The sequence below is a fragment of the Centruroides vittatus genome, unplaced genomic scaffold (assembly GCF_030686945.1).
Source record: "Centruroides vittatus isolate TY-2023 unplaced genomic scaffold, ASM3068694v2 contig_357, whole genome shotgun sequence".
NCBI classification, from domain to species: Eukaryota; Metazoa; Arthropoda; class Arachnida; order Scorpiones; family Buthidae; genus Centruroides; species Centruroides vittatus.
This window is the reverse complement of record NW_027122180.1, coordinates 2388893-2402447: the sequence shown is the minus strand read 5'-3', so window position 1 is coordinate 2402447 and position 13555 is coordinate 2388893. Positions and strand designations below refer to the sequence as shown.

General features: G+C 37.3%; 1 protein-coding gene across 1 annotated transcript; it reads right to left on the bottom strand.

The window, feature by feature from the left end:
- Positions 1-5865: 5865 nt before the first annotated feature.
- LOC136974855 (putative nuclease HARBI1) lies at positions 5866-11812 on the bottom strand. The gene is made up of 5 exons (XM_067269835.1): positions 11579-11812; positions 11155-11237; positions 6853-7000; positions 6396-6543; positions 5866-6257 (listed from the first exon to the last, which is right to left on the bottom strand). The coding sequence occupies exons 1-5, from the start codon at positions 11810-11812 to the stop codon at positions 5866-5868; spliced, it is 1005 nt and encodes a 334-aa protein (XP_067125936.1).
- Positions 11813-13555: the final 1743 nt, after the last annotated feature.

Sequence of the window (13555 nt, the reverse complement as noted above, 5' to 3'; positions counted from 1 at the left end):
TAGCTCCAATAATTGAGATGCACCCAATATATAGTAAGGCTCAGATTCGGGAACAACAATCGGAGGACCCTTTTTGTAAGGAAATCAGACGACGCCTAACAGAAAACCTATCCCCGTCGGAACAGGGTCTGAACACAGATGAGTAGCGAATTTTATTTAGACGCAGATCAAACCTTATATCATAGAAAGACAAACCCGGAAAGAAACGAAACTTGGGACAGATTAGTCATCCCTAAAACTTTGGTCGAATACGTTTTGAAGTTGTTCCACGATATTCCAAGTTCGGGACACTTAGGCGCGAAGAAGCTGAGAAAAAAATTACAGACGCAGTTTTATTGGCCCGAAATGAACAAAGACATCATACATTATTGCCAGACGTGTCAGGAATGTAGTTTGCGACGACGTCCTCTACACGGACATCAAGCTCCCTTACAAACATTCCCTAAAATCACAAAGGTATTTGAGAGAACAGCTTTAGACATACAAGGTCCTTTTCCTACCTCTAATAATGGCAACAAGTATCTCTTAGTTTTTGTAGATCACTTTTCTAGATGGGCAGAAGCAGTGCCATTACCAGACGTTACTGCTAAAACCGTCGCCAAAGCGTTCGTTACACAAGTGATCTTACGACATTCAGTCCCCAAACAATTATTGACTGATAGAGGTGCAAATTTTACTTCGAAAATGATGCGAGAAGTTTGTGATCTCTTGCACATAGAAAGACTTCTCACCACTGCATACCACCCACAATGCAACGGCATGGTGGAACGCTTAAACAAAACCTTAATAGATATACTAACGCATTATGTAGATAAAGACCAGCGCAATTGGGATGAAATGGTTCCTTACGCCCTATTCGCGTACAACACCACCGTTCATTCCAGTACCAACGAGACGCCATATTATTTAGTGTACGGAAGAGACCCAATTTATCCATTTGATGTCGTAACTGAACCCAACCGACCGAGTTACGATATTAGCGAAAATTATGCAAGCGAACTGAGGGCGAGACTAGCGATAGCACACAAGCTGGCCCAAGAACATGCAGAAAAAGCCGCACTGGATAGAAATGCGTATCAACAGCGAAGGAATAAGCCCTACAAATTTTCTATAGGCGACAGAGTTTTCGTAACGGAAGTAACGGTTCCATCGGGATTAAAGCGAAAACTAGCTCCAAGATGGCAAGGACCCTATAGGATAGTAGCGGAGACAAGTCCGGTCGACTTTATCGTCCAGCATGTGCATAACGGGAAAAGGATGCACACTCACGCTAACCGGATGAAGCCCGCTTTGGCGCGTATGGAATTCGGATCTTTTGCGACGGACGAAACTAAGTCCGAAGCAAAGGCTACCGAGTCATCCGCCTCAGAACATCAGTTGCCTATATCTAGAGACCCTTGGGATGAATTTATTTTAGAATCAATTCAGCCGGACCAACTAGACACAACAGAAACGCTAGTACGCAACCAACAGACATCCACTGCACAACCTTCACATAATTATGCCCTTAGAAGTCGGGGATCTGTGCAAGAATATCCATGGGTTCTTCCGACCTCGTCAAAAATCACACTACCGATTGACGCGATGGGAACAGACGCGGAAAAAAGTAGGACTTTACCACAAAGCCAGGGTCATGAGCGCTTGCCGCCACCTACACCTATCGGACTCTTCAAAGATTGTAAATGGTAGTCTCTATCACCCAGCAAAAGAGACTATCATAAGAAAAAGAGGAGGAGTCATTGACGATTAAAATATAAATGAAAGTTTTGATTAGAGGCAAAAAAACGGGATTTTTATTTTTATGTCGCGAACCCAGAACTATTAGTTATGTCAACTTTGTAAACCTTGAACGTGAAATTTTCTGTGTACACCAGCGTTTTACGAGTTTAAAATTGTCGCGAGAGAAACACGAGCGCAAATATCTGTCATAGATTGAGTAATTTATATAATCGGAATATGAGGAAAATTTTTCCCTCCCATTTTTAAACGCGTGCAAAACAACTGTCTGTCACAACCAAAGCAACCGTCAAAAGAACCGATTCGGAAGAAAATGACGATATTCGAAAAGAGAAAGTTGAAATCATCATCAGAAAAGGTCCAAGAAACGTCGAACTTTCAACAGAATGAGTCAAAATTGAAGAAATTGTCATCTTCGAACTACATGACCTCGATTAGTGGTAATCTGCATCAACTCCGATGACAGATAACTGTCTCTTGTTCAGAAGACTGACATCTAGAAAACTGGTATGTCTGAGGAGAAAATGGGGAACACACAAACTTTCACTGTCTGTGCAGACACCCCATCATACTCATACGATTCAGAACGGAAATGGAGTAGTCCACTCCAAATGTCCAAAAAAGGAAGAAAAACCTTTTTGTTGGAAAACTTCGAGAGAAAGGAAGAAAAGCACACCTACAGATGACACGTGATCTTCGGACTCTACATGTCCACGTGCGTCGGAAGTAGCTTCTACATTTTGCATGTGACAGACCGATTGAACTAAATATCGAATCCCTGTTTGTGTTCCCAAGAACCTGAAAAGAAACGTGGACATATTCAATTTTAAAACCCCTTTTTCGGCTTTTTCAGAAATGGAAATGGAATATGGTGATTGTTATGAATTGCTCAGTCTACAAACATAAAATGTTTGCGTACCGACAAATGTAATTTAAATGTTCAAATCGAATTAAATACAACACCAAATGTTCGTAAACGTTGCACAAAAAAAAGGAAAGAAATGTAGCATAGAACTTAAATGTAAAAGTTAAAATTGTCGGAAAAATTTATAATTTGTTAAAAATTTGTTATTCGATGTAACCGTGATTGTTATTTGATCATTTGTAGAAACCTTCGGATATAGTCATGTGATGTCACGCGAAACCAAACGGGCGCGAGAAAAGCAAGCGGAGAATGAACTGACAGCGTACAACGCTCTCAGGTAAAATGTCGCTACTCCACAGCAACATTTTAAAAATGGCGGAGAGCCCTGTGAAGCTTCGGAAGTGGGCCTACTATTTGTGCAAATAAGAAAATTTTTTTTTTGTAATTTTTGTATAGAAGCAAATAATAATAATTGTTGTTATTATAAATTAACGTTGTAAAAAGAAACCGTCAGACAAGAAAAAAAATAGTTAAACGAAAAGTGAATATTACATGTCCATAAAAGGACATGTCTGTAGAAATTTCTGAGAAAGTTATTCTTCTCAGGTTGAAACAATAGATGAATTTGAGTACTTAGATCGAACATCTTCGGTAGGAATCGAATTGTCAGTCGATGTTGACTCATCCGACGACCGGGGTTCCGATCTCGTTACAATGCGTAACGAGGGGGGGGACCAATTAGAGAGCGGAGGCAAATCGACATCGACCTATCGGAATGTTCGATCTGGGACTCAAAAGAAAGTTATAAAAACCCTGAGAAAAAGGGATGTGACGTTCTCTCGGTCATTAGTTCTCTCGGTTCTTGGCTCTTAGAGCTTTGTCTCGCGATTTTACGACGGGGTTTTTTTCCCGTGATCTTCGGCAGTTGGATTACATCTCTTTTGGAAGGTCACCCACTCCCTTGGATTTGTCACCTGTAATCGGAATCGTCCCTACGTCCGGAACTTTCCCTCGAGAAGCTGAACAGTGCGCCCCGGGGCCATCATACTCCTGCGAAACATCGGAGGACTTTTCTTGTGGACTTTCGATTCCGAGAGAAGGCCCAGAAGACTCGAACGCCGCCGCTGATAAAAGTATATTGTAGTTGTAAGCACCTTTTGTTATATAAACGGGTTACGAATGAAAACCTGTCTCTTGAGAGTTTCTTTCACTCCCACACGTGGATCGTGACCGCGCGACATTCTGACTAACGCAGTCGTTCGGCAAACCTCACACTTACATGGAACAATTTTTCTTGCTCCTGCAGGACTTCCCGTGCTTGCTCTAATATTGCCTGTCCTTGCCTCACCCCTTGCTGGGCCCTTAGTCTCGAGTTTTTCGTGTTGTACTCGAATTGACGTCATTCAACTCACTCGTGTTACTATGACTCACATAATCGGTAGTCTCGAGTTAGACCAGTCGAGCGGACTCGAAAAGCGAGAGGAAATACGTCATACTCACTTGGTTACGTATGTCGTTAAGCATGATGGGATTATTTACAATGCATCTGGGTTTGCGACTATAATGATTTGACCAATCATCTTAACTGTAACAAGTTGTAAACAAATCCACGTGAATTAGTTTGCACGTGTTGCAGTTACTTTTGTGTTATAGCGATAAAGAAAATGGAGACCTCCAACGCTTTATTTAAAAAAATCAGTGACGAACAGAAGGAAATATTAGTCACATACATTGAAAACAAGAAAATGAACTCTGGAAAATTTGACAACGAGTTTACTAGAAAAAAGCAATTAGATATGTGGAAGGAATTAGTTCAAAAATTAAATGCGTGCTTTGGAGCAAAAAAATCCGTTGTGGAATGGAAAAAAGTAAGTATTTTAATATAATCCTTTCTTCAGTTTTCTTCTTTAATCTGTTTCTTAAATTGTTCAACGAACTTAACACTTTTCATTAATAAATAATCTTAATATAGTGTCTATGCTCTTAATAATTTATACATATAATTTATTATCATTTTAATTCCTTCTGTTTTTCTATGAATTATACTTTTTTTTATTTTTGGAAAAATTGCTGTATAATTTCATGAAATAAAATTTTTTATTAGTGCTGGCTTGACATGAAGAGAAATGCAAAAGAGAAGGCATCGAGAATAAAAAATAGCAGAGGAAAGACTGGGGGTGGCAGAGAATCGAATGAAAAATTATCTTCTTTACAAGAACGAATTATTTCTATAATGGGAGATACAGTGGTTTTGGGGCAGCAAAACACTGTGGAATCGGAAGTTGAAGAATTTTCAAACATATTGCAGACTGAGGTGAATAATAGTCTAAATTTAAAATGAATAAAGATCAACAACGTGTTTTAAAAAATGTTATACTTCATTATTTTTCTGTATCTAATGGGCAGTATTAATAAGTTTTGAAATTTCTATCAGTACTACTATCATCTCTGTTTATATTTTTAAAATGTAATTTATTATAATAGGAATCTACAGCACTGCCAGAAATTGAAAATATCACTGTGACAGGAATAAATTTTATTTCCGATTCTGAAAAGGGTTAGTATGCATTAAAATAAATAATCTCATATACAAAATAATTATAACACAAAAATTTGTTATGGTTTTCAATTGTTTTCAATTTATCTAAAGATAGTGAATATACAGATTTATCAAAAGGAGAGAGTCAGTGTAAGTCAATTTTTAAAATATTTTCAAATTACTACATTAAAGCAACTGTAGCATTAATTATAAGAACTGAATTTATAGAATCTGTTATAAATGAACTGCATAGTATTAAGTCATTTAATATACAAAGTTAAGATTTAGTGTAACAGAATTAATTAATTTTAGTTATTTTATAGCTATAGTAAATTTTCCATGTGAATTTATGTTTTGTAGTAAAAGGAAGAAAAAGAAAAAAACACATTTCTGCTGAACAAGAAGTAACTGAAGCAACGAAAAGAACAGATTCATTTATTCAACTAGAACAGAAAAAAATTAAATTGATGGAGAAAGAACTTTCCATATCTGAAGAAAACAGAGACTCATTTAAAAAAATTGCAACAGCATTAACTACTATTGTTAATATATTATCCCAAAATAATATATTTTCTCAAATATTATAAATTATGTATGTTTAGAATAATAATTTATTTATTTTCAAATTAAATTTGTTTTTCAAAGACTGATTTTTCTGTTCTTTATATCTGAATATTCTTGAAAAAGGCAGGCTCTTAACAGACATATATATATTATATATTATTTAAGAAAAACACAAGCTTATCAGTTGTTGTTGGATCCTTCTGGTTTCATTAAAAAGTATATTATTTGATGTATTTTCAAATTCTGATGGTATGAGATGCTGTAATTGGTCTTCTGTTTGCAATATATCATTATCCTCCAGAGCAATATTATTTTTAATGCAAATGTTGTGAAGCACAACACATGCAATTATAATGTTTGAAGCTGTCTCTGGATGATAGTGTAAGACCCTATGTTTCAACAAACATCTCCATCTATTTTTTAAGAGTCCATTACATTGCTCTATTATACTTCGAGCTGCAGTGAGACAATTATTATATTTTACTTCAGCTCGAGTACTGGTTGTACGAAGTGGAGTCGGCAACCATGGCTCCAAAGGGTATCCACTGTCACCTAGAAAATACAATACATAATTTGATAAGCTAATTATGATTTGTAAATACCACCTACAAACTATTTATAAATTATCTGGAAATTTGAACAGAGACTTGATGTTAACAACTATAATAATATATTTAAATTTATCATTACCTAAAAGCCAAGTATGTGCATTCCTGTTGCAGTTATGCCATCTCTGAAAGGCTTTCCTAACATTCGAATTTTTCCATATAAATGCATCATGTACACTACCAGGAAAACGAGCATTTACGTTCATAATGTACATGTTTGCATCACATATCTGAGAAAAGTATATTGAATGAAATTATGTATTAATTCTATATAAATGTTAGTGTATCATAAAATTAAATGCATACCAATATTGGATCCACATATGCAATAAGAAATCAACCAACATTTTCTTGTAAGATAATATTTTGTGATGTTCTGAATCAAAATAAAAAATGTTGGTTGATTCTTTATTACATATGCTCATAGCTAATTCATTTTCAGCAATGAATTACTAATTCAATATAAAAATAAAATAAATATCAAAAGTAACTTTTTAATTGCTAGATATATTTTGATAGATAAGTAATGCAATATTTACCAATTGAACATTAAGAGAGTGATATCCTTTTCTATTAACATAGATATGCTCTGGATAATTGATATCCTCAACAGGTGGTGATACGATTGCTACATGACAACAATCAATTGCCCCTATTACACCTGGGAAAGAGTATTTTTCATAAAATCTAAAATGAAGAATGTACAATTTATTATTATTATTATGTTGGGTTAAGTGAGATATACTCGGTTAACACCGGTGGCTGTGTACTATGCCGGACCAAAGTCAAGGCATAGTAACCAAAACAGAAATTAAAGAAGTGTATCAGTGTGTGTGTCTGTATTCAGGAATTTTCTCACAATATGACATGTATTCAATATAGTGGCCTTCTGTAGTGTGATGTATGTGTTTCTATTCAATTGTAATGTGCCCAGGCTTTTGTGTAGTGTGTGTGGTATGACACCTGTAGAAGAGAGAACAACAGGTACAATAAGCACCTTATCCATCCTCCACAGATGCCTTATTTCCTGAGCGAGTTCTGTGTACTTGCTAATTTTTTCAGTGCATGCGTTTTGTATATTGTGAGTGTTTGGAATGGATATGTCTATAATGTATGTGATTTTATTCTGTTTGTCAATGAGTGTGATGTCTGGTCTGTTGTGGTAAATTGTTTTATCTGTGATTATGGCTCTGTCGTAGTACATTTTGTGCGTGTTGTTTTCCAATACTGTCTGTGGAATGTATTTGTAGTATGGTTTGTGGATGTCTACTAATTTGTGTTTCTTTGCAAGCTCTTGGTGTATTATATTTGCTACTTGATTATGTCTGTGTAAATAATCTGTCTGTGCCAAGAGCTTGCAACCAGAGGTGATGTGTTGTATAGTTTCTGGCATAATGTGACATTTTCTGCAAGTGTCATTTGTGAGTGTTGCATCTTTGAGTATGTGTTTTCTGTAGTTTTTAGTATTTATGACCTGATCCTGTATGGCAATCATGAATCCTTCCGTCTCCCCAAAGAGGCATCCCCGAGCTAACCAGCTGTTTGACGCAGTTTTGTCAACAAAATCCTGGGCCAGATCGTAAGGATGCCTGCCATGGAGTGCCTTTCGAGCCCACGATTGCTTAATGGTGTCTATGCTTTTTATATGTTGCGTTGTGTCCATATGATGTGAGTGTAAGTTTAATGGTGTGTTATTCGAGTCTGCTAGAGTTACTGCTTTATGTAATTGTGATGTTTCTTGTTTTTTGTAGAAAAACTCTCGCAGTGACTGTATTTGTTTGTAGTGAAGGTTAACTATGTCAATCAGGCCACGTCCGCCATCTTTACGTGGAAGGGTTAATCTTTCTGTGGCGGATTTAGGATGATGTTGTTTATGCTTAGTAAGTGTTGTTCTTGTTTTCCTTTGGAGTTGCTCAAGATCAGTGTGAGTCCAATGTATAACTCCAAAAGAATATGTGAGTACTGGGATGACATATGTGTTTATTGCTTTAACTGTGTGTTTTGCATTTAATTGTGTTCTGAGAATAGCATTTAACCTACTTTGGTATTCTTTAATTAATCTTTGCTTTATTTGTGTATGTTCTGTTAGTTTGGCCTGTTGGAATCCTAAATACTTGTAGAACTCGCCCTCTTTCATGGATTCAATAACGTCTCCATTTCCAAGTGCAAAATCTTCTTTCTTCAGGATTCCTTTTTCTATGTGAAGTGTTTTGCATTTATCTAGGCCAAATTCCATTTGTATGTCATTGGTGTATGAATGTGTGATTTGTAGGAGTTGATGAAGTTGTTTTTGTGTGGATGCATAAAGTTTTATGTCATCCATGTACATGAGATGTGACAGTGTAAACTGTGTTGTTTTTTCGTGTCTGATATTGTAACCATATTGCGTGTTGTTTAACATGTTGGATAATGGGTTCAGGGCTAAGCAGAACCAGAGAGGACTCAAGGAATCTCCTTGAAAAATTCCTCGCCTAATAAAAATTTGGTTTGTTTGTATGGAAGTGTTACTAACCCTGAGATGTAGTGTTGTTCTCCAGTGCTGCATAGTGTTTTGAAAGAATGCAATGAGTGATGGATGTATTTTGTACATGTGTAGAATATGTAGCAGCCAACTGTGTGGAACACTGTCGAATGCTTTTCTGTAGTCTATATATGCCATGTGTATGTTTCTGTGTTGTCTGTGTGCTTGCCGTAGAATGACTGAATCTATGAGTAACTGTTCTTTGCATCCCCTGTGGTTTCTACGACAACCTTTTTGTTGTTCTGTTAGAATGTCGTGTTCTTCAACATGTTTGTATATTTTGTTTGCAATACAGGATGTCAATAATTTGTAGAGTGTTGGAAGACATGTAATTGGTCTGTATTGTGTGGGGTCTGTGGTATTGTTGTTTTTAGGTTTCATGTAGGTGATGCCCTGAGTAAGAAAATTTGGCATGTCTTGTGGATTGATGATGATGTGTGTTAGATGTTTAGCTAGTTCCTGGTGCAGTGATGTAAACTTTTTGTACCAGAAATTGTGAATGTTGTCTACACCAGGTGTCTTCCAGTTGTGTGTTCTGTTAACAGTGTATTGGAAATCATGTATGTTTATTTCAACACAGGGCATAGTTGGTATGTTGTGCAAGTTTCTGTTCTCCTCCTCGATCCAGCCTGCATCAGCATTGTGCGTGACAGCACTGGACCAAAGAGAAGACCAATATGTTGTGAGTTCTTCTTCTGTTGGTGTGCCACTGTGCTGTGTATCAGTGTTTGCTTTGTTATTAATTTGTCTGTAAAAGAGTTTTTCATTGTTTGTAAATAATTTATTTTGTTGTTTTCGTAGTGTACATGTTTTGTATCGTTTGAGTCTACGTGCTTTGGCAGCAAGTTTTTGTTTTAGTGTATCAATGTATTCTGTAATGCGTGTGTTGTGATGTTCGTGTTTTGTGTGTGTTTTTATTTTCTTGAAAATGTTTTTGAGCTGTTTCCTTAATTTGGGTGTTATGTTGTTTTTAGTGTATTGTGTTAGCCTGCCTAATTGCTGTCTAATGTCATTTATTTGTGTTTCTATTCTTCTCTGCCAGGCAGGCTTGTGATTGAATTGTGTTTTCTGTGTATTTGTCTGTGATTGTACTTTCAGTCCATGGTGTGTCACTACTGTGACTGCTCCAGCATAAACTAATGTATGAATGTCTGCGAGTGTAGAAATTGAATGAATGTAGTGTGGTAGTAAGTGAGTGTTTACATAATTTAGTGTTTTTCCTACTTCCTTTGACGTGTTGATTTTTGGTATTCGTGGTCGTTGTGTGGGATCTGTACCTGTATATTTAGTGAGTGTTTCCTGAAATATAAGTGAGAGCGTATTAACTAAATCCAAGTCTATGTTATCAGTGATGGATGAGGGAGTGTCTGTAGTATCATTAGTGGTAATTGTTGTATGTGTGTTATTATCAATGCTTGTTGCTGGATTATCCTGACAGGTTACATGATCTTCATTAATGTTAGATGTTTCTGTCTGTTGATGTATTTGATCAGCAACCTGTTGTTTGATAAGTTCAAGTGTTGTTTGTGGAATAAGGTTGTTGTGTATAATTGTTCTTTTTTGATCAACAACCCTTTGTTCGGTGACAGTGAGATGAGGATACTGTTGTGTGAATCTATGGTGTAGTTGTTGTCTGTATGCTGTCATGTTTGTTTCGAGTTCTGTGATGGTGTAATAAGTACGGATGATAAACTCGTTCATTTCTACTGTCCATTTCATCCGTTGGCGTGGTTTTCCAGCCTTTGTGGTCTGTGGATGAATTGCCACAGAAACACCAAGGCTGGGTTGGTTCCTCACATCTGTTGAGGGCATTGCAGTAGCCATGCTTGGGCCGGTGCTGCTTTCGCCACCGGTAACCAAGGGAGACTGTGACCTATTTTTCGAACGTGAGCCTCTGCCTAACCCACGAACGCGGACCTTGTTAACCCGGGCGACGTCCGAGCCGGTATCACACTTTGATCTAGTTATTACCATGATGAATATCTCCACAGAATGTGGGTGTGGTCACTCTTAGCTTCATTTCTCCCCATAGACCTTACTGGCATGGGTGTCCCTACCAGGAGCTTATGCTCCAGCCTGCATTGCCCTATGGATCAGTAAAATTACTGGGCTCTCCCACCACGACCAGGTGGTGACCACGGGAGAGTTATTATTATTATTATTATTATTATTATTATTAAGAATGCCACAATATTGTTAATTCACTTACTGCTGTTTCAATTGTGCATGATCTTGTACATTGAATGGCATGCTAACCTAATCCTTTAATAAATTATCCCTTATAGCTACTGAAACACTTCTAATAGCTCGACTTACTGACTTCTGGCTAATATTTAAAGTAAAATCTTGGCCTATTCCTAACTGGTAGGAACCACAGGCAAAAAATCTTACAGCTGCCAAAACCTAATGAACAGTAATAAAATACATGTTAAATAAAATAGAATCAAACTTACTTATAAATGCTAGCAATAATTCATTCAGAATAAAAAATACTATTACACAATACTCTTAACATAAATTTAAAGATAACATTAAGATTTTAATTCTAAAAGATTTAATTCTTTTACTAAAATTAACAACGTTTTTTACAATTTATAGTGACATACAATGTATGCAGTTTTTACTCATGCAATTATTACTAGAGGAAGATATTTTAAATAAATATATTGTAATATCATTTAAACTTAATAATTGACTATTTAGCATTCATATATCTGTATTGTATTAAAATAATTTAAACTTACTCTAGTTTGAACACTTAATGCCGATCTTCTAGTTTGTTCTTTCAGTGTCGGTCGAAGTGTATTTATTAAATTTAATGCCACTTCCTTGGAAAGCCTAAATAATCTTCTAAAATGTTCATCGTGAAGATCAAAGGCATCTATTCGTGGTCGAAAAATTCGTTGCCTTCTCAAACAACGTCTTTCGGCTCTTTCTAACTCTTCGATAGCAATAAGAATTGCGTATCTGTCAGCCATTTTCACTTTCGAGTAGCAATCTCACATGCGCGACTCAATGTGAGTAGCAACTCACATGGTGAGATAGGAAAGCACGTGAGTTATAACTCGAGACTACCGATTTGACGTCAGTGTGTGAGATGGTACCACGTGACACGTTCAACACGTTGGGAGTTGTAACACGAAAAACTCGAGACTAAAGCCCCTGGAGTGGAGGGAGAAAGTCTCCATGGACCTCCAGGTTTGGAGGCCACGATTCTTCTATACTTTTAGAGCCCTAGAGAGGAGAGAAATCAGACCTAGACTGATTTCTCTCCTCCTGGGGGCAAATGACCCTCTTTGTTGCCAGGGCCACCGTCTCCTCGATGTTTCTCTCTAGATCCGGGTCAAATCCCATGCTGCAGAGGCAGGACAAGCATCTCCGGGTAATTCGAGTCAGAAGAGTCCGTAATTTGTCTAATAACGTGCTGCATGGTGGCAGGATCCACTACGTCGTTCTGTCACTGGGAAAGATCAAGTGCTTCGTTGAGGTTAAGTTCTTCTAATTCCCATAGTCCAGTTGACTCCGCCATGGTATTGTCTGCCAAATAGAAAGGAGAATGGGTTTAATGGTCAAAAGTGTGTGTATGTTTTTAAATTCTGTTTTTTTTTGTTTTTTTTTTTTTTGGAAAAAAAACGAGCCTTTATTCACATTGTTTCCGAGTCTATAAGGAATTTACTTTCAAGGAGGAGAGCCTCGTTTATCACAGAATTGAGGCTTTTAAACTTCAGTGTTCAGTTCGGGCCCGTTGTTTCTCATGGGGAAAACGGTCATCACTATGGTTAAACATGGTTTTCAAGCATTCACTCCAACGTTTTTATGAAGATTCTGATTAAAGTCATACAATCCCTCATTCATATAATATATTTTAAATCACTGGTTACACTTCAGGGAATGGATTCCCACTGTATTACTTTGCCTCTCCCGCAAACCTCAATTTTCCCTCAGAAGCGACCTGATTCTCTGTGGCTTCCCATGTTTTGAATGATATAAAGGGGAGAATTTTTGTTGACTGTTTCCATCTTAATGATCTGGATGATAAAGTCCCGTTGGTAGCAGTGGAGACAGGATATCCACATGAGGGGTTGGGCCACATCGAACCCTATGATGGTCATCCAGACAGTGTCATGATTCAGGTGATGGATGTAAGAGTGGTTTTTGGTCAAAAGTTGAACCACTTGTTGGTATACACCTTCCCATGTGCAGGCCTCATCCAAGGAAGAGCAAAAGCACGTTCAAAAGGGGCAATACTGTTCATGAGCCTTTCTGTCCTTAAGAAGTCTCCTCTCTGGGCATCCATTGTCTCTGTAGGCACATGGTAAGGCTATAATTTTGGCCAGTTTCTCTAAGATTAAATTTCGGTAATTCCTTAGTTCTCCCCGGCAGAGCAGGCAGTGTCGGATTTGCGTCCTACAATGGGAACAGACTGTATGTCTGCTGGACATTGAAAAGTAGGGGGTGCCATGTAACCATAGCGGACTGGGCATTCAAACAAGGCCGTCACGACGGGATCCAATCCAGAAAGGATTCTCCAGGCAAAGCCTGTTCTGGGGCTGTCACGGCTCATTCTTCTTCCATATTTTCGTCTCTATACAAAAGGTAAAGAAAGTTTGGTTGAGTCTCGATTCTCTAACCGAAGGATTAATATAAAATACTACTACTTTAGGAGGTTAATTTTCTCATACTGTTTTATAATTGTCTCATTTGTGTAGAAATCGTTTCAA

Coding starts and splice junctions, on each gene's coding strand:
- LOC136974855 (XM_067269835.1), bottom strand. CDS start 11,812: ATGGCTGACAGATACGCAATTCTTATTGCTATCGAAGAGTTAGAAAGA. Junction 7,001..11,154: donor ACTTTAAATATTAGCCAGAA/GTCAGTAAGTCG, acceptor TCTTCATTTTAG/ATTTTATGAAAAATACTCTT. Junction 6,258..6,395: donor TGCACATACTTGGCTTTTAG/GTAATGATAAAT, acceptor TGTATTTTCTAG/GTGACAGTGGATACCCTTTG.